We start from the raw sequence: 23578 nt of genomic DNA on the forward strand, positions 1-23578 counted from the left end.
TTTGTTGACGAGTAGGCCCCTAATCCTTGTTGAACTCTCATTAGAACCCTACAATGCAATTAAGTATCGTTATGTATACTCCCATCATAAAAAGAAAAAATAAATAAACTCTTGCCACAAAATAACCATATCTATTACTATAGCACAGGCAGATTACCAAAACAACCACTCCCTTCCTACCCTGCTCAGACAAACATTTATCTCCTTTGATTTTCTTAGAATGTCATCCGTCTCTTGCTTCGGTTTCATTAGCCTCTCTGTCTAGTTCGCTTAGCCGGACCAGCTGTTGCCGGTGCGGCTGCCCTTTTTGAGGGCCGTCCCACACTCCTTTTCGTGGGACTTCCTTGCTCTTTTGCAGCTTGTCTCCCACCAGAACCTCTGCGCGAACCTTGATCTTTTTGTGCATTTCCCTTGCCATTTCCATTTTTCCTCTGCTCTGCTCTTCCTCCTTTGCTGTTATTGTCTGGGGTCTTTGATGTCTCTGTCGATAATCCAGTTTTGGATGTGGAGCTCCTCTTCATTCTACTCAAAAAATCTGCAGCGCTTCGCTTTTTCCCACTTGCATTAGTGTTGCTCTTCTTTTCCGTCTCAGCTTTGGACTCTGAGTTCTCATTGCTAGTCACTACTCTGCTTGAAAACCCGTCATTGGCTTCTGAATTCCTGTCGTTAGTATTACCACGGCTCCTGCCATTTTTGCTCGAGTTGTTTCTTGAACTGCTCCTGAGTCTTTCTTTTCTTCTCTTCTTGGTGACGTGAAGTTTCTCAACTTCATCGGAGGATTCTTCTTTTTGCTTCCAACTTATAGCTGGCTTGACATCACGGAATGAGGTAGTGATTTGCTCTTTTTTTCTGTCTGGTCCAGAAGAAGATGATGTGGATGCTCTTGCAGTAATTGAGCTGCGCTTGCGACAAGCATTCAGTGGAAGTGAAAGTTTTGATTTTGCTAGCAATGAATCCGACGTTTCAGGATCCTGGTTCAGAGGTGGAGCTGGCGGTGTCGGAGTCTCTTCTTTAGGTGGTGGATCTTGTTTAGGAGCCTGAAAAACCATTTCCTTTGAAACAAGTAACTGAAGCTCGCGCGCGGCCTTGTATTCTGGAGACTTTTTCCCAAAGAAGACCATGGCATTGTTACAAATAAGCAACAGATCTCGAAAAAATAAGAATCTGCTGCAGGGTTCGTACCGACCTCCTTCAAGTCTGGTTTGCACCAATTCAAAATCTACATGTTGCCGAATCATGTTTTTATAAATGGGGGTCTCCTGCAACATTAGAGAACCATGAATCACATTGTTATTTATTCTGCACAAGTAACCAAAGTTATTAAAGATATGATGACACGTTTATGCAAAGAATAATAAAAGGTCATCGCAACTCAAAAAATTTGACATTTTAGAAATCCAAATTACCAATTAGCTAGATATGAGACTAGAATCAAATTTTTACAAAAGTACTTTTGGGTTAACATTTCATGCCAAGCTGGTGTTGTCTTTTTTGATTTATTGCCCTGCAGTTTCTGAGTTGAACGGCATAAGCATGAAAGGGGGAAATGGTAAATCTAGGTTCACATCTTGCCATAAGTTGAAAAAGAAAAGAGAATAGCCAATTATCACCAAGCAGATTTTATCCCAATAGAGCAACCAAATCTCATGTCACTACTAACTTTGATGGAGGAAACAACAAAAAATGAGATTCCTGCAACAATGAAATGGTGGGGCCAACCACTTTTGTATGGTCAAATTGCACCTACGAGAGTTGGTATAGCCTTATTGGCCGAGGATAGAATGCAAACTCAGAAAGTAGCACAAGAAAGAAAAATGAATACAACAAACCAAGCAAAAGATGAATAAATTTTTTAATTAGATTAATCCGCGGAATAAAGTTATATTCTTTTGCATTGACTAGTTATTACTTTCTCCGACTTATTGGAAGAAGTTTTAAATTCGAATTTCTCTTCCTTCATGCCAGACTTTGACACGATGTGGTACGCATTAGTATAGATTCTTTTTTCTCTTATTTTTTGTCAACATAAGAAGAAATTAAAAATTAAAAACCAATAGTAAATTGAGACTGACTACAAAATAAAAGGAAATATCTAATCGACAAATCGAGTAGGCACATAAAGACCTATCCACCCATTTCACATAAATACTTCCAACAAGGGACCAACTAGTCCTTTTCAGTCCAATTTTTAATACACATCCTAATATGCACCATCACGTACAATATAACCGCTCTCAAATAGGGCAAAAGAACAACATAACGTCACAGCCATTAAACCCGCAGTGACATGTCGCTACCTTATTGGACAGCGACCTCCGACCTAAATACGTCGCCGTTTACTTTATGAAAACAATACTAATTTTCTTTTGAATTAAATAAATAAATAAAAAATAAGTGAACCTGGGAATGGAGCCGGCGCTCGAAAAAGGAGGCAAACTTATGAGACCGGAGGATCCCGAGGAATTCAACCAACGGCTGAGATTCAACGGGGACCCCCTTCATGGCGGGAGATTCATCCTCTTGGTCCGGTTCAGATGGTTCTTCCGGTCTGTCAGGACCGCCCGGTCCACCCGATTTCGGTTCCTGCCCTAGTTTTCTCGACAAACTCGCCGAGCTCTGCACCTCACTGTTACTCGGACTCTCCTTCGTCCCCTCCTCCTCCTCCTCCTTTCCCTTCGACTCGGCCACCGATTCCTTCAACTCGTCGGAGTTCCCCTTCTCCGCCTCCACAACCGCCGGCTCCTTCATCACCGAATCGGAGCTTCCGTTACACGAATCCTCCACCACCGGATTATCCAACTTCTCCACCGGTTCAATCTCCTCACCGGCCGCGTCAGCCTGTCTGGAGCCTTTATCCTCATCGTCGACTTCGGTTTCGGGAATCTCGTGTTTCGGATCTGTCGTGTTTGATTCGTTACACGAACGGTCGTCATGCTCGGAGACTTCGCCGGAGATGCCTTTCTTCTCCGGCGAATTGTCTTCCGGTTCGGCGTCTTTGTGTTCGATCTCTTCCTCTCCAGTCTTCTCTAGATCCGATTTTTCAACTGGTTTTTCGGTCTCTCTCGAACTCTGTTCGCGAACCTCCTTTAATCTCTCCACCTTCAACTGCAGAGACCTACACGATTATATCACACAAATAATTGAATTTAATATCTTTATTATTATTTAAAAAAAATTCAAATCGCTATCGTGATGGATTTAGATTTCTACACGACGGAATGGTCGTAGCGTTGGAGTTCACGTCGGAGTTCATCGAGACGGCGTTGTCGTAACTGGTCTAGCCAAGGAAGAGAGGGAGTATCGTCGTCTTTGCCGGATGCGGCATCGTTTTGACTGAAACGACGTCGGAGGTCGTGGAACTTGCGTTTACATGCGTGCGGGGTGAGAAGATGGAGATTGGAACTGCGTTTGCGGAGTTCGGTGGCGACGGCGTCCCAGCTCTGCGCACCGAAGCGGTGGACGGCGCAGGCGAGGAGGAGCTCCTCCCACGTGCCCCATGATGGTGTTTGTTTCTCGGGAAAATTGGGTTTATCCATCAAGAAAATCATGTAGTCACTCAGTCCATTGTCACAACTTCCCTCTGCAACAACTGATTCAACGTTCATTTAACATGTTTGATAGATTTTAATTCCCTTTGGTCTATTTTGCCTGTTGGGCCCGTGTTTTTTTTCCTTTTTTTCCCTTCGGTTTTGTTTTAATTTTAATTTTAATTTTAATTTTAATTTTGTTGTGTTAGGAACAGGCACTCATCTCGAGCATGGGGACTTTTGCATTGCTTTTGTCACGTATTTGTTTTGTTTTTGTATTTTATTTAAATTACGCTTTTACCCTCCTAAATTGAAAATATCAATTTTGAAATATGCAAGTGACTGTTGGCCGACGTGTACCATCCAAGTGACTAGATTTATTCGTACGGTTAGGATTATGAAACCCAATAAATCTGTCGTGGATGTGACTGGCTCCAAAGGTCCATAAGCCACACGCACGCACATAAACATAACACTTGGGTTTAGGTATTAGATTGGGTTTGGGCTCTGGGGCACAATGCCCTCCTATACTCCTTACAAGTACTTTCTAGTAACCCAATGTACTTATTTTTATATAAATAGAAGCGATAATTGAGGGAGGGGAGAATCTTACCTAAAATATCAGATGTAGAAATAAATAAATGCTCCCAATGTGTGAACATAATTGCCGCATAAATCATCAAGTCAAATTTATTATTTTTCAGAGATACTCTCCAAAACCTTACATCCACGGAATACAACTATTGTAAATGTTTTTAAATGTTTTTACTTTTTTTTTAATTCAATAGCCAAAATGCAATAAATTGGTGCATTTTACTCTTTTTATGCTACAGTTGAATCAACTTCTTAATTCAAAATGAGTAATGCTATTTAGACACACAAAATTGACCACCTTATGTGGCAGCTTAGGTGTCTTGCCATGTCAATTAATGAATGTTGACATGTGTATTCTATTTTTTATTTATTCTTTTTTCAATAATTATCTAGCTAGCGTGTGGTTCGTGGGTACTGGGTGGCTATAATGTCAACTGAATGTGATAATATTTGAATTAATTAGATCTCCAACCTAGTTTGTTCGATGGTTTCTATCTGCTTAGCTTTTGTAATTTGCATTTCTTTGTTCTGTATGGGTGTCTCCGTTGTCTTTCTTAGGATGTATTCTATGTTTTGTTCTTGGCTAGCACACCTTTCTAAGTTCGAAGGAATTCTAAACGGTTGAAACATTCAGTTCACAGACTATATGAATAATTCAATATATGATACACCTTGAATAAATTTTCTTTTGAAACTAAACTAAAACATTAACTGGCATTTTTGTGATACTGACTGTAATCTCCAATATGATTTTAATTTGAGACAGGGTTTGGTTCTTGGTTTGCAGGTTTTTAAGTCAATCTTTGCTCTCTGCTTATCAGAAATTGTTATGCCCAATTACCTCCCAGTGGATGATAGGTTCTTTCATAATTGATCAAGAAGCAGTATATTTACATTCTGTAATCTGAACGTTGCACAGCTTGGTCTACAATGACAAGGAAATTGAGTGATTTTACAAGTCTAAATTCTGCAACCCCAAGTTTTGTTTTATTTTTTTCTTCATACAATTGCAGATAGGTTTCTCTATCTTGATTGTAAATGCTCAGTGATGAATAAGTGGTTATACTCATATATTTTTGTAAGGAAATTCATTGAATTATTATATGTTTTGGTTCTTTGGATCACTATTGGCGTTTCTTTGAATGATAACCATCCTACTCTTAGGCAACAATGCAGGGAGGCCCAAGTAACTCTTAACAGAAACGCTGGAAGTAATTAGACAACACTGATACTGGAAGAATAACTATAGAAATTAATAATGATATTTCCAATCCATGAATGGACATAATTAACAGTACATGAAAAATATACAAATACAACACATGTATTCCATGAATATTTACTCACTTAACATAACAAAATAAGTAATAGCTATTTTATTTGCATACCTTCATTCCTTTTCTTTTATTAGTATTTTTTTTCTTGAGATGTGCTCTTCTTTTCTCCTTGTTTTCTCTTTCTAACAATTTGTTCCATTTTAGATTGCTTCCTTTTAAATGGTGGTCGACCTTTGCTTCTGACTGCTAACGGGGTAAGTATCTTCTTCGAATTTGAAATTTCATTAACACAATTGTCAAAGCTCCTACCAGTTGGTGACTCGGGAGTTGGTTGAGTACTCCCACAAACGTTGTCCTGGTTAGACAATTGCTCCTTTAGTTTCTGCATCCAAGCCATCACAATCACACACTTTTCTTCAGAATCAGTTGCCAACTCCTTAATCTCATCAAAGGTCTTCTGCATCTTATCACACTAATGTGCTTCAAGTGTGGCATTTGACTCATTATAGCTAATTTTAATCTTTGTGTGACGTCTTGTCACATCTTTCCTCCATCTTCGCAAGATGTATTTATCTGGAATTAAATCCATCTTATGCTTAATCAAGACATAAATGGCATGTCTGCATAATATTTCCTTAAACTCAAACTTGGAACAATTGCTCTTAACTTCGCTGGCAAATTCATGGAATATGACTATAAAGTTTACACTCTTTTTTTTTTCCCGCAATTATCATATCTTCAGATATTTGATACTTAAAAAACACACCATCTTCCTTGGTATCAACTACCTCACAATACATTTTACCTGTTAATTCATCTTGGAACTCCTTGAATTTTGCAATAGTGTACACACCTTGAGCTTGTTTCTCCATAAAGTAGTGGGTGCTACATTGGATATCTGCAGAGGAAGACTTATAATCTGCTTGGTTCTCTTTTTCTACCTTAGTCATCAATGCATTTTCATATTGTTCCACAAATTGCTTCAGGGTAGTCTTAGAATTTACGTGGTCATCAAAAAATGCATTCATACTCTCACTTCATTGTGTGGTAGACATGCCCGCCCAAAAACTTCCTTTCACCAAGCTTGGCACCCAACGACGTCTTTCATCATATAAGCCTCGTAACCAATCATTACTCTGTAACTCATACTTCTCAATCATCTCTTTCCAACGATCTTCAAACTCAATATTGGTCAATGAATCATACACAATGTTCTCCAAGGTAAATTTAATAGATTCATAGTGTTTATAACTCTTAAGCTTTTCATGAAGCTTCTTCATTATATGTCATAAGCACCAACGATGCCTAGTGTTAGGAAAGACAATCTCAATAGCATTTTTCATGGCCCTGTCTTGATCAGTAATTATCCCACATGGAGCATGCCCAGACATGCATGCCAGCCACACTTTAAAAAGCCAAACAAATGTCTCAGTATCTTCACTTGAAATCAGTCCACATCCAAGCAAAATTGAATGCCCTTGATGATTGACACCTACAAATGGAGCAAATGGCATGTCATACTTATTCGTCAAGTAGGTCGTGTCAAATGTAATGGCATCACCAAATTCCTCATATGCTGCCCTACTCCTGGAATCTGCCCAAAACACATTCCGTAACCGACCACTTTCATCTAGATCAATTGCCAAAAAAAAAATTGCATTTTGAGCTTGCATCTTCAAGAAATACTTTTGAATTGCAGTTGCATCTCCTTCCCCAAGCTGTAATCTTCTAACTTTGTTAATGTAATTTCTACAATCCTTTTCCATGAATGACATATTCTCATGCCCTCCGGCTTCAACTACCATTGAATTATAATTCTTATTTACTCTTATTCCAGCTCTATCATTCACTTCAATCTTCCTTTTCATATACGAACTTATTGCACGATTCATTCGAAAATATCGAGCATCGTCTGGATTCAATCCATGATTATGAACAAGTTTGACCGAGTTCACTTTCCACCTTCCATCCAAGCATATACCCGCCCTAAGTTGAGCCTTGCAATTGCATTTTATGCTTGGATATGGCTTTAGGACATTGCTTGCAGTACTTTGTGGGATCCCTGATCGAGAACATGATAAAGTCACATATTTCAACTCCCCACAATCTCCTTTCTTCGATGATCTCTTCTTCATTGGAAAACCTACTTGATTTGCATATTTTTTATAATAATCAAGCACCTCATCAGCTGTGTTAAAAATCATATTTACCTTAGGTTCTTGTGTTGTTTCTTCTAGGCTCATTGTATTTTCCAGTCCAATCTCACCAATCTCAACCTCATCATTTTCTTCACTCATCTCCAAATTTGAATGGCTTCTTGAAGATTATTCCACCCTAAATAATTCCAAATATTAATATAAACTTCCTGTAATACATATGCAATAATACACATTCAGTTGACATTATAGCCACCCAGTACCCACGAACCACACGCTAGCTAGACCCAACTAATTACACTAATCAATTTTTACAACAAACAAATTGCAGATTCAAGAAACGCAAACTAAGAACCTGTACAACAATTTTTACAACAAAATTACACTAAAAATTGGGTATGTACCTCAATCTTCAACCTCTTTATCGGTTGGAGAAGAATAGACAAGTGAACCTCTCCATTAATTCTTCAACCCACCCAATCGCTTAGGATTGCAAATTTCATTCTTATTGAGAAAATTGTAACTCTCACTAACAACAGTGGAGGATGGGGATGGATAAATTTGGTGGAGGAAGGGAGGCAATGAGAGAAGCAGAGTAGAGAATACGGTATTTGAGGATACAACAACAATGGAGGACGTTCTAGCGATACTCCTACCAGAGTGCAGCAACAATGGAGGAAGGGAGTGCTATGGAGACGTGAGGAAGAAGTTTATAACAGACGTGAGGAACTAACCAGGACGCTAGGGTTTTTTCATTTGTTTTTTAATTTTTAATTTGTTTTGTTTTTTAAGAATTATTGAAAAAAGAATAAATAAAAAATAGAATACACATGTCAACATTCATTAATGGACATGGCAAGACACCTCAGCTGCCACATAAGGTGGTCAGCTAAGAGCATCTCCAAGGGAGATGTCAAATATCAAACATCAAATTTAAATTTGATGGCTGATGTGGCAATTTGACATCATACACAGCTTTACACTCCACCCGATATGTCAAATTAAATTATTATTTTATTACGTTTTAGTGTTGATTTATTTTTAATTAAAAAGAAAAGATAAGAAAAAATAATAAAATATTCATTTGACATCTTGCTTTTAGGATGTCAAAAATAACATCTCAACCTCCAGCCTTTATTCCACATCAGCTTTGACACATCGGTTGAAGTGATGTGAGATGTTATTTCTAGCTGTTAGATGTCGATGTGGCATTTTTGACACATCGGTTGGAGATGCTCTAAGGTGGTCAATTTTGTGTGTCTAAATAGCATTACCAATTCAAAATTCATCCCTAAGTATCACCATTCTTATTACTTTGTTCAGCAATTTTTACACCAACCACAAAACAAATCAATAACAAAATACCTAACATAACAAATACCAAAATAAATAAAACAAACTATATAACTTCGTAGCTCTGCCACCATCAGTGGTTGAGTGCCTCCTTCAATTACTCACTCACATCACCTTCCGACGACCTTTTCTCGCTGTTTGACCGCCAGTCAACTTTCCCGCCAGAATTCCTGCCCCCAATATTGCCTGAATTTGTAATCAACTTTGTGGCGCCGGCGATTTCCTGCCGGAGATCCTCCACAGCCTTTCTCAGCAACCCGTTCTCGCTCTGTAAAGCCTCCAGCTGACGCTTCACCGTGAAGCAAGCCTCCGCCACCTCGGCATTTCCCGGAAATGTCAATCCCTTTTCCACCTCTGCTGCCTTCGTGGTTTTAGCCTTCGAATCTGCAACGTCCACGTGTTCGATCCCGATCTTGTTCATCACCAGGAACGGGATCTTGTGAAACGCAATCCCCGCCGTCGGATTAGCCCCAGTACTCTTCATCTCCGCCGGCACCCTTACCCCCCACCGCAAGCTCACCACTCCCCGGTTCCTCACCGGCATCGACGTCCTAGCCGCCATTTCCATGCCGGAAAACACACCGGCGAGAATTCCGGCCGCTTGATTTTCGGAGGGCAAAACCGTGATTTTCTTCCCCATAAACGCGGTATCCACTGCTGGTGTCTCCGCCGAAACGACGCCGTCAGCAGGACCTACGATTTGTTGAAATACAGAGGACTGCGACTTCTTGATCGAGAAGTCTCCGAACTGAGGCTTGAAGTGGAGCATGAAGGTAGGGTTTTTCCCGCTGCCGAGCAGATTGAACTCGGCACTCATGAGCATGGAACTGGAGATCGGCGAGCCGAAGGAACCGGTCCCAGTCTTGACGACGAGGGAGACGGGGTTGGACGTGTCATTCGGGCGGTAACCGACCCGGATGGAGGGTCCGGATTCGAAGAAGGTGCCGAGGTTGAGAGTGAGCTCCTTAGACTCGCCGGCAACGATTCCAGATTGAAAGGGCAGGCCCAATATGCTGAGGGGCACCTTAGCCCTCAACAATGGCTTCTGATCCTCGCGGAATTTGACCGAAGCTTTCATTTCTGGTGTTGCAGAAAACCCTAATTGTGAATTTTGGGGGGGCACGAAATTTATATCAATTTTGTCTCTTGGAAGCTACAGTGAAATGAGTTTTGGCTGGATTTGAGCTTGGCGTGTGAGTTGGCACCTGCGTCTTCGCTCTTGGGTGTGTCCGTCAACATTTAGCCCTTGTGTTTTGATGAAATTACAAATCTCGTAGTCTGAGGATGCTGTAATATTTAGAACTATTAGGGGCATATGTGTGCCTGTTAATGGGTCAGGAGCTTGGTGTGGCCACACGTAGCAAGAAGGTTTTGAATTTTGAAAATTCGGAAGTCTAAAATTAATGAATTTTTTAATTTTAAAATTTGTGGAAATAATTCCGCTGAATGGCTAGCTAGGACCGTTACGCGCGGATTTGGGTTGCCTAATGCTCGCTGCTAGTATGTTCAAATTGAATCGTGCGTTACCCAAAAACTAAAATTTGAATCGTGAATTCATGATATTATTGCTTTAAGATTTTGTATTTCCATCTCTAAGGTGGAGTCTCCATCCGTGAATCCAGCCTCCAGATAGTCTAGTGAGAAAGAGATGGTGGAACAATGAATTAGAATCATGATAGGTAATAGTTCAATTTCCCCTAATATAACAAATAAGAATTAATTTTGAAATAGGTGAAACTACCCTAACAATTAGGCCATTTTTAAGTTCATTTAACCATTTAGCATTTTCAAACTCATATACAAACTCGTAAACAATCTACATGCTGGGACAATATTATTCTAACTCTCCTGTAATTATACTACAATTTACTTGAGCATCGTACAATTGACTTGAGCGTCGTGGTGTTTTCTTACAGGTACCTCCTCCTCCCTCACTAGTGACACTGACAAGAACGCTCCATGGCTTCTCAACATCAAAAGAAAATTAATTGTTCGAGGAGCCAAAAAATTTCGCTCCAACATCTACAGAGTTGAATATTACGATATTGGCATATATGGAGATGCAATCTTGCAAACGAGGCCAAACTAAGCAAATACTTTTCTTGCATATTGCTTTAAGTGATGAAACATGTGTAGATCCCACATTTTATGCTTACTTGGACTGTCAATAGCTCGTGCATGCCCCCGACACCATTCATTTGCTCGTCGTGGATTGGTTCGAATTATACTCCAATCTATTTGAACTAGGTTTCAATGTCTTCATCTCGTCCCAACTCATGTGCAATTTATGTTTTATGTGGGTGGACATGTCTTGGCGGTGGCATGATTTAGGACAAACTATGGGTAAATTCTTATGGAGGAAAATAAAGAAAATCTTTTGGTTCAAAATTGACAAGAACGCATACAATAAGGAAGAATCACACTAGATATCAGTTATGGCCTTAAAAGGGGAAGAAATGTATCATTAGGTTTTTTGATTGGTTGAGCAAGTTTGAAGCAAATATGGATTATGGCAAGGAAAATATTTTATTCAATGTTTTATTTTTTATTTTTTATTTTTTACTTTTTTAGAGGAATGTAATAGATTGCATTCATAATTCATGCCTAAGGGCGAATACAAATACAAATAATCATATATGGTTGATACAAATACGGAAGCACAAACACAATAACCACAAAGGGTTAATCCAAATATGGAGGAATCCACCTGTAACAACAAGCCAACAAGATGTACCTCCACTCATGGGGCCAAAGAAATTCCAACATAAAAGCAACTAATCTGAAAAAACCAGGTAAATACCTCATTGCACAAAACTACAAAAGTAACTACAACCTCTAAGATCTACTAAGATTTGTTATTTTATTGATATTATGATTTGATTGGTTTGGTAGTTACGTTTAAGAATAATTTGGAATCTTTAAGGTGGATTCCAGTTTATCAACTTTTAGGGTTAACATTTGTTTTCTCTTTATCTTATTATCGTGCTTTTGTACTGCGTCACGAGTCAATGGAACGATGACGACTCCCTTGGGCATCGGTGGTTGCAAGCTGGGGTGGGGGTGAGGGAAAAGGGTGATTGGTCTGAGTTGGGCGAGCAAGTTTTGTTGTGAGTGGAGGGGTCGTATTCCACACAAAAAAAAAACCAAAAAAAAAGGGTGGTATGGAAAGAGAGAGAGACACACATGGAGTTTCTTTTTAGGGATTTTTGTAGAAATGTCACCTTAACTTATATATCAATTTCAATTTGTCACCTTAAAGAAAAATTTAAGCAAAATGTCACCTTAAGTTTTCAAAATCCATGATTTGTCACCTGACTTTAACATCATCCAATTTTTCATCTATTTTTAAGGGTATTTTAGTCTTTCCAATATATAAACCCTCTTTTTTATATAATTTAAATATAAAGCTATGTAAACCCTCTTGCTTGGAAAGACTAAAATACCCTTCAAAATGGATGGAAAATTGGATGATGTTAAAGTCAGGTGACAAATCATGAATTTTGAAAACTTAAGGTGATATTTTGCTTAAATTTTTCTTTAAGATGACAAATTGAAACTGATGTATAAGTTCATGTGACATTTCTACAAATATCCCTTCTTTTTATTTTATTTTCAATTGTTTCTTATTTTGTAAAATTTTGTCCACATAAGCATTAACCGACTAACTTACAAGATTAGGTAATTAAGAGATTAAAATTTGTAGGTTTATACAAGTTCTTAGCCATTTTGTTTAAGGTTTAATAGCTTGGGAATGTGTATGAAATTGCATTCCCATGTTGATAATTGTATCCTTGGGAATCCAATAACCTAACTCATGGGGTATTGTTGGAAAACTAAACAACTTTTCAATCTTAATACTGCATAAACCAAACATGGGAATGAACATCTTCCATACCCCATCACGTGTGATTATGCATAGGAATTTCATTCCCAAGAAGTTCATCCACAACACAACCTAAATGGCGAAGCCCTTCATGCATGAGTTTGAAAATATTGAATATTTCCACCGCACTTCAAGATGGCCTAATAATAGGTGTAATTTGATGTAATAACTATAAAATTACACAACTTACTATTCTATTATAGTAGTAAATTTTTTTAACTTAACAATCACTTTTCAATTGTAATCTTAAATTGCCCTTTAAATTTATTTTTCAAATGATAAATTGTAATAAACTTTGATAAATGTGGAGGGAAATTGCAATGAATTTGGTTTGGTAACTAAAAATAGTTTTCTTTTTCCTATATTGTTACTATTTCCATATATAGATATACACACACAACAATATCGAATGTTCATTATGTATAGCAAAGCTCAATTATTCTATCATGTATCGTCAATGAGTTCAAAAATAGTTTTCTTTTTCCTATATTGTTACTATTGCCATATATATATACACACAATAATATCGAATGTATCATATGTATAGCAAAGTTCAATTATTCTATCATGTACAGTCAATGAGATTTGAACTCGAAACTCCTTCAACAAAGTATATGCTATCATTAGGCCAAACTTCCTAGGTGATTGAAACGATATTTGACCCAAGAAATCACCCACATAGGGAATTTTCCTTTTAAAGAAACAATAATTTTTCCTTCCTAATTTTCAATTGTCATTTTAAGTAATTAAAAAATGTATAAAATTGTAATTAGATTTTTTTATTATTCTTTTTTCATAAACAACCACTCAATACTTTAAATTGTAATATAAGTTTGACAACGAGATCTAGCCTAGTGGAAAAGGATCTTGACTTGCAAACTATTGTTCTCCGGTTCGAACTCTCATAACACTTTGATAGTCTAGTGGTCTCACGTTCGAACTGTCATGGTACTTGAATAGTGTGCGTGTGAGAAACATCATCTCTCTTGTGGGTTAGAGAAGTTGTAATATAAGTTTTATTTTTCCTACCACCAAAAGAAATGATAAAAGTTTGACCTATAGCTTACGCAGGAAGATTCCCATATAGCTTACACAACAAGTTAAAGATGAAAGAAATCTCAACAGTCCATCGTGTTGACTAACGTGTGCATTTGTAATAAATCCGCTTCGAAATCGGAAAATCAAACAAAGCCCAACAACCGCGTAAAACAGAGGAAACAGAGACGAAGAGGGAAAATAACTCTTCAAATTCCCATGCTTTAGGGTTTTTCAACTTTTTATATTAAATTTTCAGAACAATTTTCGAACTTGCGTATTGTGAACTTGCATATTGTGCTATATGATTCCGCTAGGGTTTTACCACAGAAAGTAACCTTCTGGTACATTGAATTTTCCATGGTTCTATTTAACCGGGAGAGAAACTCAGAAAATACAAACTTTCCCTGATTTTTGCTTGGTTACGAATTTTCCCGGGAAAGTTACAGAGAAAGTTGAAGTAGTTGATTCAAAGGATGATGGAACGTGAATTGGCCGGTGGCAGTAGCCGTGGAAAGGATAAAATGGAACAACCGCAAGCCGCGGCTGACCGTAGAGCTCTCCGATCACGCTATTTTACTGTGAAGACCCTCATTCACGGTATCTACTTATCAATCTCTTACTTTTCATATTTTTGATGATTTATTTGTGTGCTCTTTTGTGCGGTTTGTGTGTTTGATATTGGGTTGCAGAGTTGTTTGTAACCTTTTCTTCTCTAAATTCTGGTTTGGAATTTGTTGCTCTCTGTTTGGTTGCTGAGAAAGACCATCGTGCTATGTGTTTTTTCCCTCGCATTGTTTTGTTTCCATAGAAAAAAAGGCAGTTTAATTTGATTGGAGTTGAGGTCGTGAAATTATAGGAAACCATATGGTTTTAAATGTTTGTATTGGAGTTCAAGTAGTGAAATTTCCCCTTTTTTTTTTTAATCTCAAGCTTCTAGATTTAAAACATAGCTTAGGGTTTAGTTTCTATTTATTTTATTTACTCTCTCTTTCATCATCTTCTCCATAGCTTGAGATAGAAGTCAGCCAACATTAGTTAGTTTAGAAAAATATTTATACACTATATTAATTGACGTGTCATGTTATAACTCGTGAGATTATTAAAATGGTTTAGATATAGTTAAATGCAGATAAATGCATAATCTTTAAATATATCGGAATCCCTAGCCTTTTTCTTATGTCACTTAAACATATATGAATTAGAGGACATTACAAAAATGGATGTGTTTGTTGTTTGGTTTCAGGGTTGTTTATTCTTCGAGCATCATATCCAATGGAGATAGCAAATGTTTTCTTTAAAAGTGTCCTTTGTTAAACTATGTGGCACTTTGATACTAAAATTTGCTACCTTAAAACTTTGTCCCTCCAACCCATCCTTCAAATATGTTAAGATGAATAAATAAACAATACTTTTGATTAAAATATGTTATATTTAAGATATGAGTTGCTACTTTTTAAATTTGCTACATGAGTTGCTACTTCCATTGGAGGGGCTTTTATCCTATTTGGCCCATCAAATCAACATTGCTACCCCATATACTAATTGAGGTTTGGATTGTTATTCTTCATGGGGTTAATCTTCATGTTATGTGCTTTCTCTTTTTCTCTCCCACAGAAGTAAGTAGTTTAGGGAGGTGGGTTAGTCTGTAAAGACGCAAATAAAGCCAGTTTAATTTTCTTGGAGTGTAAGGAAACTGTGGGAAACCTATGGTTAAATTTTTGTATTCTTTCCTTCTAATTATCTCTTTTTCTCGTGTCACTGAAACGATTACGAAGATGAAAGAGATGACATTACGAAAGTGGATTCCGACAAGTTTAATTCGATCATTAGTGAAGTAGATAGCTTGCACGAGCTGGGTAATTTCCCTTTTCTTATCATAGATTTCTCTTAAACTAAGAAATTTACATTTGGGATGAAGGCTTAATTGATTGGTTTGCAATGACTTTCAGTAAAAAATCCAAGAGAGCAAGTTGCTGATGCAGAGGCGCTTTTGGACATTGCAAACACCTTGATGACCTCTGTGAAGGCGCAGAACAAGGAAGGAATCACAGCTACAGATTTTGTCTCCTGTATTCTTAGAGACTTTGGGCAACAAAGTGGGCTGAGAAGTAACAGAGAAGGGGTTAGCTGCTCGATATCTTGGAAGGATATTGGGACTGAAGTCTCAAATGTTTTCCAGAGAAGCCCCCAATGCTGCACTATGTAATGATAGCTCTGAAGATCAATTTTTTGATATGTTCCTTCGGTTTCGAATTCTTTAAATAATTATATGGTTTGCTCTTCCTTCAGGATTGGGCCTATGAATGCTGAAGTAAAGCAACGGAAGGCTTATGTTCATACGAAACGTGTGAAGCCTACAGAAAATGATACACCTGAAGAGGTAAGGGTGGTTTTTGGCTTAGGGTATCTTCTGTTTTCTCATGAAACACTGAGCAGTTACCTAAAACTCACTTTAACTTTATGCAGCTTGATAATGTTGCTGTAGAAGAGGAACCTGAGACGGTTAAGAATGTGGCAGCAATGTTTAATATCTTGAGGAAAAACAGAAGAGTCAGGCTTGAAAATCTAGTCCTGAATGGGAATTCTTTTGCACAGACGGTGGAAAATTTATTTGCCCTCTCATTTCTTGTTAAAGATGGGCGGGCTGAAATAAAAATGAATGAAGAAGGCCATCATCTAGTTTGTAAGATCCCTTGCAATTGCTCACTTTCTTATTTGACTGAGGACCTCTTCTCTTTTATTCTCTGTTTGGTGTTTCAGCTCCAAGGAATGCTCCTGCTGCCAAAGCAATTGCCTCAGGGGAGGTTGCTTACTGCCATTTCGTCTTCAGATTTGATTTCAAGGACTGGAAGGTACTTTAAGATTTTATTGATTGAATGTTTATTGTAGCTTATCCAATGAATGATTTTCCAAATGGTGCATTTGTGGAATTTGCAGTTGATGAAAGAGTCCGTTGGGGATGGAGAGCAGCTGATGCCACACCGGCGTCAAGAAAACATATCAAGCAATTCTCAATTCGATCCGCAATGTGAAGAATCTGAAGCAACCGCAGCTACAACACCAATTAGGAAGTTATCCAGAAACAGAGGCTTGGTTTTACAGCAGCAGCCAGTTGGGGGATGCGGCACGGCTGATAGTAATCAATCAGTTGTAGAAGATTCGCCGGTATGTGATTACTCTGAAGATAGAGCTGCTGCCATCCGAAAAGGGAAGCGTAAACTGATGTGAAGTATTTACTAAGGGAGGGATGAAGTATACAAATTTTGGGGACATTTAGGACTTCTGCTTTATAAGTACACCAACTAGCAGTCATTTAGCTCTCTGTATGTCAGATGCATTGCTTGGGTTTCACACATAGGACTATGCCTTCACCTTCCACCTCTTGGCCCTTTTGGCTATTTGATACTGGAAGTGGAAGGTTCTTGTATCGTATACTTTCTTTTGAGAGAACCTTTTAGTTTTATACACATATTTTAATTTTTTAGTGAAAATTACATCATTATTTTAGATAATCAAAAGCGATTATAATTCCTAGATTTCCGATTATTTTCAATATGAATCCCAATCAAAAGAATCAAAAGAATCAATGACTTCTTCGTCGGAATGCTAACAAAAATATTATTTTATTATACCCATTATAGACGTCATTGATAGATGGCCCTGTTAGAAAATGAATTCTAGCAGCTATATATATGTTGGTTCTAACCTCATTTGAATAATTTTACAATTTCATAAATAAAATGTTAATAAAATCCCATAAGTCTTGGTGGAAATTTCATTGCACCCTTAATTTTGGTCTTGAATAACAATTACACCAATTACAACGTTATTTTGGACACAGCATACATGATAATGTCAACAACAAAAATGGATTCCAACTAAAACGACCTACCCTCAATTCTTCAATAGAAAGCATGAATAAGATCCATGTTGTTTTTTGACTGCTATAGCATTAGCACAGCGCTACTTTGCTGCTTTTGGAATATCAAGGTTTTCAAAAACTGGGCTGTCAACTCCCACTCCCATTGCATTTAGACCATTGTCAACGTATAGAACGGTACCAGTGATGGCTGATGCCAATGGTGATGACAGGAAGGCAGCAGCGTTCCCCACTTCCTCTGTTTCCATGAATGGTTAAAGTTTACATAAGTTTGCAAGGTAATAATCTTGTCAAATGAAGAATGGAAAATTTGGAAATTCATGCTTGCATTTGGTTGTGTACTTAATTACTCACCAGCAGATAATTCTTTCTGCAAGGGTGCATTTTCCGATGAGTAATCAATCATCATATCTATGAACCCAATTGCTTTCGCCGCACGACTTCTTAATGGTCCTGCATAGGGGAGAGACAAAAAAAAACACATGAACAAGAAAATGTGAGAACATGGAACCACGCAGCATTTAGGGTTTAACAGAAATGTGAGGTCTAGATAAGTTTGAAGCCCCGATAAGCTATTTGGTGAAACATCTGCCATCTGAAGACCATTATTGCGTATCAGCATCTTATATCGAATGTTGAGGGTTGACTTTAACCAAGATCTATGTACACTCATATGATAGGAAGAGGTGCACCACATCTCTTCTAAGAGATGTTAATCAGAATCATCAAATAAGACATTTAATTTGATGTGCAGAAGGGCATCAACTCCTAAATTACTAAATAATTGTTTATCATCAAAAGAAATAACATCAATATTTTGTTATCAGAATGTAAACAATTTTTCGACCACAAGGTGGTCATTTTATGTGTGCATTAAGAGTGGAAGACAGATTCTGTCAACAGAAAATAACTGTAGTACCTGCAGATATTGTGTTGACTCTAATGTTGTGTTTTCTTCCAGCTTCGAAGGCCAGCACCTGAATCAAGGGTAGAAATGTGATATATGTGTATATATATGTTTCATCACAAAAAAGAATAAAAAGAAAAAAGGAGAAATCTAGATATGGTCAATCTAAGAATTATTATAAAAAGCAAAACAATTAAAGACTCACGCGTGTGTCACTCTCTAGAGCAGCCTTCGCTGAACTCATGCCTCCACCATATCTGCAAGTAGGATAGTCTTAAATAAAAATTTATTCATAGAATAACTGTTGACGAGTAGTTTTTTATGCAAGAAAGCACATACCCTGGAATGATCCTTTCTGAAGCAATGTATGTTAGAGAGATTGAAGCACCACCTGTCATGTTAAAATTTACCCTTAGATTCTATGCTGTCTACAAAAAAGCCACTGCAACATATGGGATTCTTGAAAAATGATGAGGGGAGGAGGGGTAGGAGGAGAAATAAAGCATTAAAGTTAGAACTGTGCCTGGGTTAATTATTGGAGCAAAGTGCTTGAGTAAAGAAACATATGAGTAACTCGATGCAGAGATTGCTGCAAGATACCCATATCTTGATGTCTCCAAAAGAGGTTTAGTAACCTGTGCATGATACATTTACTGCCTAAGTACCGTGAAGATCTTAAATAACGTTGCTAAACAAAAAACGTGAAGACGTATTCACCTCTGGTCCATTAGCAAGTGAGTGGACAAGGATATCAATGCTGCCAAAATCCTGTTTTACAGATTCAACAACCTCCTGCAAAACATTTCTACAGAATCAGCCAACATTCCCAAGCTGGGCCAGTTTATTAACCCAACATCTGGAAACATAACCTATAACAGAAAGGTATATAAGCTCGACCAAATTCAAGCATGCAATGCACCGTGAACATCAATGACCAGAGACACCTGGAAACATATGTTTCCACATAAGCTTGAGGCATTTCAAGCATGTAATTCACCATGAATTCCAGTGACCAAAAACATCTGGAATTATAAATTTTAACCATTATACCCATAACACATTCTATTTTTCATCTTAAAGATCACACACAATGAGAGTCAAATTTCATGTCTATGTGACTAGGGGTGGAGGTTTCTGTCTATGTGTCGGGTCTGAGCTATGGGAAATAATTTCATTATACTGGATAGGCCAATTTTATGTCAAAACTTCATTTTCTTTGGGAGGGGGAGGGGGGAAAAGATCACACACAATGAGCGTCAAATTTCATGTCTATGTGACTAGCGGTGGAGGTTTCTGTCTATGTGTCAGGTCTGAGCTATGGAAAATAATTTCATTATACTAGATTGGCCAATTTTATGTCAAAACTTCATTTTCCTGACTAGTGTGCCCTTCCTTTTTCCTCTGTGTGTAACTTAAAGGCTAAAAATTTAGTCAATATCTGAGAGTCAACAAAATCTTAAGAACTTCAATTGAACAGTAATTTAGTCCACACAAAAATGATACCTTCACAGTCCAATTAGAGGACCCCAAGTAGCGCTTGTTGGATTTTACCTGCACAAAACCACAATATGAGCTCCGCTACATATATAATTTGACTTTATTGTATATTCCAAAAACTTAAAATCAGGAGATTCATACATCCTCAGGGACATCCTCAGGATCGTCATAAACTGCGTCCAATGGGTAAACCTTGGTAATTTCCATTAAAGAGCCATCTGGCAATCTGAAAGGAAAAAAAGAAATCAAAAGAAAAACCTAAATCAGCAATAAAATTCAATAGCATTAACAGAGAATTTGAGACAGAAAAAAACATCAACAGATTTGCACGAAATGCAGGAAATGAAAATCTGCTCTTACTTGCGCGACTCATCAAACTTCCCACGCCTTAAACTGGATTCGAAAATGTTAAGTGCCTATAACGAATAAGACTTCATTAAAAGACTATACAATTTTTCAGAAGTTAAGGTTCCACAAATTCAGTTAGATCAATTTACATACCGGCACCCATGTACCAACTAGAATTTCAGCCCCAGCAGCAGCAAGAGATTTTGCTATTGCCCATCCATATCCATGATCATCAGCCACTCCAGCAATGAATGCTCTCTTTCCTGCAAATAGCTGTCCCAGTGTTAGATAGATGTGTGGACAATATGAACTAAGGGAAGCAGCCTTGGAAAGCCAATATATCAATAGTTACTTCCTTTTTCCAAACCTTTGTCACTCTACCTTTGGGATCAAATAATTTAAACATCAAAAGCAAACCCATGATCTTGCTTTGCCTTTCAAGAGTGTCTTTCTAGATGAAATCACATTTCTTTTCCTATTCTCTTGCTTTAGAACTATAACTCTCTTGATTTTCTGGAATTAAAAATCGTAAACTAGTGGCATTCATTATTGACACCAACAATAAACTGACATCAATTATCAATGATGATGATGACAAGGACCTTCTTGGCAAACTTCATGACAAATCTCTGACTCTTGTTGGCAGTAATCTAATCCCTGTCATCCTTTTTATCTGTCACTCAGTAACTTATGCAGGCACCATGAGTTCACAAGGATGCTGGTATGCTAGACAGTATGTCTAACTGTGAACCCTAATAACTTGGTGCTTAAGCTAAGGGGGAAAGACATAGAATTGATAGGGAACCGTAGCCAAGTGGCTAAGGCATGAGTCTGCAAAACTTCTATTCGTCGCACTATTGTTGGTCTATTCTAATTGTGTCTTTCAGCATGTAAGCTCACGACAACTATGAAAAACACTCATACACAAGTTACAAATTTGAGTACTTAAGAAATATACAAGAGGAAAGATGTTTGACCTCTCAAATCAATAGGCAATCCTGGCAATGGACTGTTCTCAGCTGCTCCTGACATTGCTCTGGTGACAGCCTTTACAGATTTCGTAGGCCCTGATTTGAAGCTCTGGAAGAATGGCTGCGTTGCTGAGATGTGAGAAGAACTTTTAAGCCTTCTCCAAACTCCCACTTCACTGTTTGTACCAAAATTTGCTGTGCCTGACATATAAGTTCTTCGAGAGGAGGATATGCAAGGCTTAACTGCTGCCATGTGGGATCCAGGAGTTGTAGTCGTGGCCATTTTAGATGCAAATCACCAGAAACCGAAACAAACTCTGCAAGACGGAGAAGCATATACATCAGTAACAGAGGTAGCAACACTAACACTCTGCTAGTAAGCTCAAACTTGTGACATGTTATCAGCAATTATTAGAGATATCTCTAATTATAATTCTTAACAACCAACACAAGCAGTAAATCAAACTAATACAACCAAAAACTAGCAATTAATCTGTCTCAACCTGAAACATGTAAGATTAAACAACTTCATCAGAGTGGTAGTATTCAACAAATGAAATGCAAAAAATCTGGTGCCAAAAAAAAAATAACTATTGAGTACACATTTCTGGATTAGATGGTAACCAAGATTATAATAACAAGATTAGTTTCTTTCCATTTCCTAAAGGTCTCTAAACAATCGCAGCCAATTTTACCCAAGATCACTTCAACTATTAGGCCACTGCAAGGCTTTCATTTTTCATTTCCAACGTGGGATCATAATACACTCAACAAATGTCTCTACGAAACCTTAACGAATCAGAAAAATTTGGAAACAAACACAACACGAGGCATTGAATCAAACCAGTGAAAACATTCCTACAACGTTAGCGACATGATCAAAAGCTGTGTTTTTTAACTGATCAGAAACCAGTGAGATGCATGCACACATTCATAGAGAGATCCGAAGACTCACCTTTGACCTCTGCGGCAGTGTTTTGGGAGAGAAGAGCAAGGTTTTGGTGGTGTGTTTATATGAAATGTGAGTGTCTGTTTTTGTGTGTGGGTTTCGATGAAATCGAAGTCTTGGTTTGTTGGAGAGTTGGTGTTGGGCAGCTTCGTAAATGCCGAAGGAGGGGGAGGACACAGCGTTGAGCTGTGTTGTTTTTGGCGCCCTTGTGAAATGACAGTTTTGTCCTTGTTCTTAAATGGAGACTTTGGACTTTCATTTCAGTGCCCCATTTGTGTATATGGATGCTATGGGCTTAAGATTCTGGAAGTGAAAAACCAAAAACAAAACTCAATTGTGCTCAGGCCCAAACTGAAAATCCGACGAATCGAACCAGTCTAAATCGTGTATAATCTTTAGTTTTGGTTTCGGTTATGGAGAAAAATCGGGCTAATATTGGAAGGTTAATTCGAACACATGACTTTTGAGTGTAAAGGTAATAACATTTACTGGTTTAATTATTCGATCAATGGTATAGGGAAAGTTCTATATACACCCAGCTACCTGCTCAGTGTATCTGATCCTCACCTAAAAAATTGCAAAATTTAAAACTCTACTCCTCATTGTATTGAAAATGTATTTTTTTACAAGGTTAACGGGGTTTAGTCCAATGAAAAAAGGCATTGACTTGCAGATCAGAGATTCTTGAATGATAATTTAATAAAGAAAAAGATCATTAAATAAGGTTCTTGAATGATAATTTGTTTAATAAAGCCTTACATGAAATATATTATTATTATTATTTTCAAGATACATAAGCAGTTCCAATAACAGTTTTTGAAAAGAAAAAAACAACCAGCAAAAAGCATTTGTTCCATTAACCAAAATTGAATGTAAATATGGTATTAGCAAAGTTGGGTTAGAAACGGATGTGCTTCCCATTATACACCCGAGTTTGAATCTCCCTTCTCGTACTTTAGATTAGATTAAAATAGAATACCGTTTGTATTTAAACAAAACAAAACAAAACAAAAAAACAAAATTGAATGAATTTTATTTTTCCATAAAAAGATAATGAATTCAATGAATTTTCTTTTGCCAAAATAAAATTATGTTAGACATACCTTAACTATGGCATGCAAAGCAAAGGACCCACTAGTGTAGTGGTTTGGAGTATTTACTCCCTTAGGCAAAGTCCTAGATTCGAGTCCGAGCATCA

At 37.6% G+C, this 23578-nt stretch overlaps 4 protein-coding genes and 1 pseudogene across 4 annotated transcripts; 1 reads left to right on the top strand and 4 right to left on the bottom strand.

Moving 5' to 3' along the window:
- Nucleotides 1-3695, bottom strand: LOC110770767 (DNA-binding bromodomain-containing protein). The gene is made up of 3 exons (XM_021974987.2): nt 3211-3695; nt 2401-3115; nt 1-1259 (listed from the first exon to the last, which is right to left on the bottom strand). Exons 1-3 carry the CDS (start codon nt 3603-3605, stop codon nt 249-251), a joined length of 2121 nt encoding a protein of 706 aa, XP_021830679.1. The 5' UTR covers nt 3606-3695; the 3' UTR covers nt 1-248.
- Nucleotides 3696-6078: 2383 nt separating this feature from the next.
- Nucleotides 6079-7695, bottom strand: LOC110770746 (protein FAR-RED IMPAIRED RESPONSE 1-like; annotated as a pseudogene).
- A 1143-nt stretch (nt 7696-8838) lies between these two features.
- On the bottom strand, nt 8839-10099 carry LOC110770771 (uncharacterized). The gene is given in 1 exon segment (XM_021974994.2): nt 8839-10099. A coding segment is annotated over 1 exon segment (1005 nt). The 5' UTR covers nt 9986-10099; the 3' UTR covers nt 8839-8980.
- Nucleotides 10100-13972: 3873 nt separating this feature from the next.
- On the top strand, nt 13973-17305 carry LOC110770761 (non-structural maintenance of chromosomes element 4 homolog A-like). Its single transcript, XM_021974981.2, has 7 exons — nt 13973-14425; nt 15604-15684; nt 15778-16030; nt 16118-16208; nt 16295-16511; nt 16589-16680; nt 16766-17305. The coding sequence occupies exons 1-7, from the start codon at nt 14302-14304 to the stop codon at nt 17054-17056; spliced, it is 1149 nt and encodes a 382-aa protein (XP_021830673.1). The 5' UTR covers nt 13973-14301; the 3' UTR covers nt 17057-17305.
- Nucleotides 17306-17577: 272 nt separating this feature from the next.
- Nucleotides 17578-22545, bottom strand: LOC110770733 (enoyl-[acyl-carrier-protein] reductase [NADH] 1, chloroplastic). Its single transcript, XM_021974934.2, has 13 exons — nt 22387-22545; nt 21438-21748; nt 20614-20723; nt 20473-20528; nt 20254-20338; nt 20119-20166; nt 19333-19407; nt 19139-19250; nt 18955-19006; nt 18821-18872; nt 18628-18685; nt 18063-18161; nt 17578-17946 (listed from the first exon to the last, which is right to left on the bottom strand). The coding sequence occupies exons 2-13, from the start codon at nt 21712-21714 to the stop codon at nt 17792-17794; spliced, it is 1179 nt and encodes a 392-aa protein (XP_021830626.1). The 5' UTR covers nt 21715-21748; nt 22387-22545; the 3' UTR covers nt 17578-17791.
- Between the last annotated feature and the right edge of the window lie 1033 nt (nt 22546-23578).

This window comes from Prunus avium, chromosome 7 (assembly GCF_965620075.1).
Source record: "Prunus avium chromosome 7, drPruAviu1.hap1.1, whole genome shotgun sequence".
NCBI lineage: Eukaryota > Viridiplantae > Streptophyta > Magnoliopsida > Rosales > Rosaceae > Prunus > Prunus avium.

Excerpts from the sequence above, each read along its gene's own strand:
- LOC110770767 (XM_021974987.2), bottom strand. The coding sequence starts at position 3,605 with ATGAACGTTGAATCAGTTGTTGCAGAGGGAAGTTGTGACAATGGACTG. Across the intron at positions 3,116-3,210 it reads CGCTACGACCATTCCGTCGT|GTCTCTGCAGTTGAAGGTGG; the intron begins GTAGAAATCTAA and ends ATAATCGTGTAG. Across the intron at positions 1,260-2,400 it reads AGCGCCGGCTCCATTCCCAG|GAGACCCCCATTTATAAAAA; the intron begins GTTCACTTATTT and ends CTAATGTTGCAG.
- LOC110770761 (XM_021974981.2), top strand. The coding sequence starts at position 14,302 with ATGATGGAACGTGAATTGGCCGGTGGCAGTAGCCGTGGAAAGGATAAA. Across the intron at positions 14,426-15,603 it reads TGTGAAGACCCTCATTCACG|ATGAAAGAGATGACATTACG; the intron begins GTATCTACTTAT and ends ACGATTACGAAG. Across the intron at positions 16,031-16,117 it reads AGCCCCCAATGCTGCACTAT|GATTGGGCCTATGAATGCTG; the intron begins GTAATGATAGCT and ends CTCTTCCTTCAG.
- LOC110770733 (XM_021974934.2), bottom strand. The coding sequence starts at position 21,714 with ATGGCCACGACTACAACTCCTGGATCCCACATGGCAGCAGTTAAGCCT. Across the intron at positions 19,251-19,332 it reads CACTTGCTAATGGACCAGAG|GTTACTAAACCTCTTTTGGA; the intron begins GTGAATACGTCT and ends TATCATGCACAG. Across the intron at positions 17,947-18,062 it reads GCAGAAAGAATTATCTGCTG|AGGAAGTGGGGAACGCTGCT; the intron begins GTGAGTAATTAA and ends TCATGGAAACAG.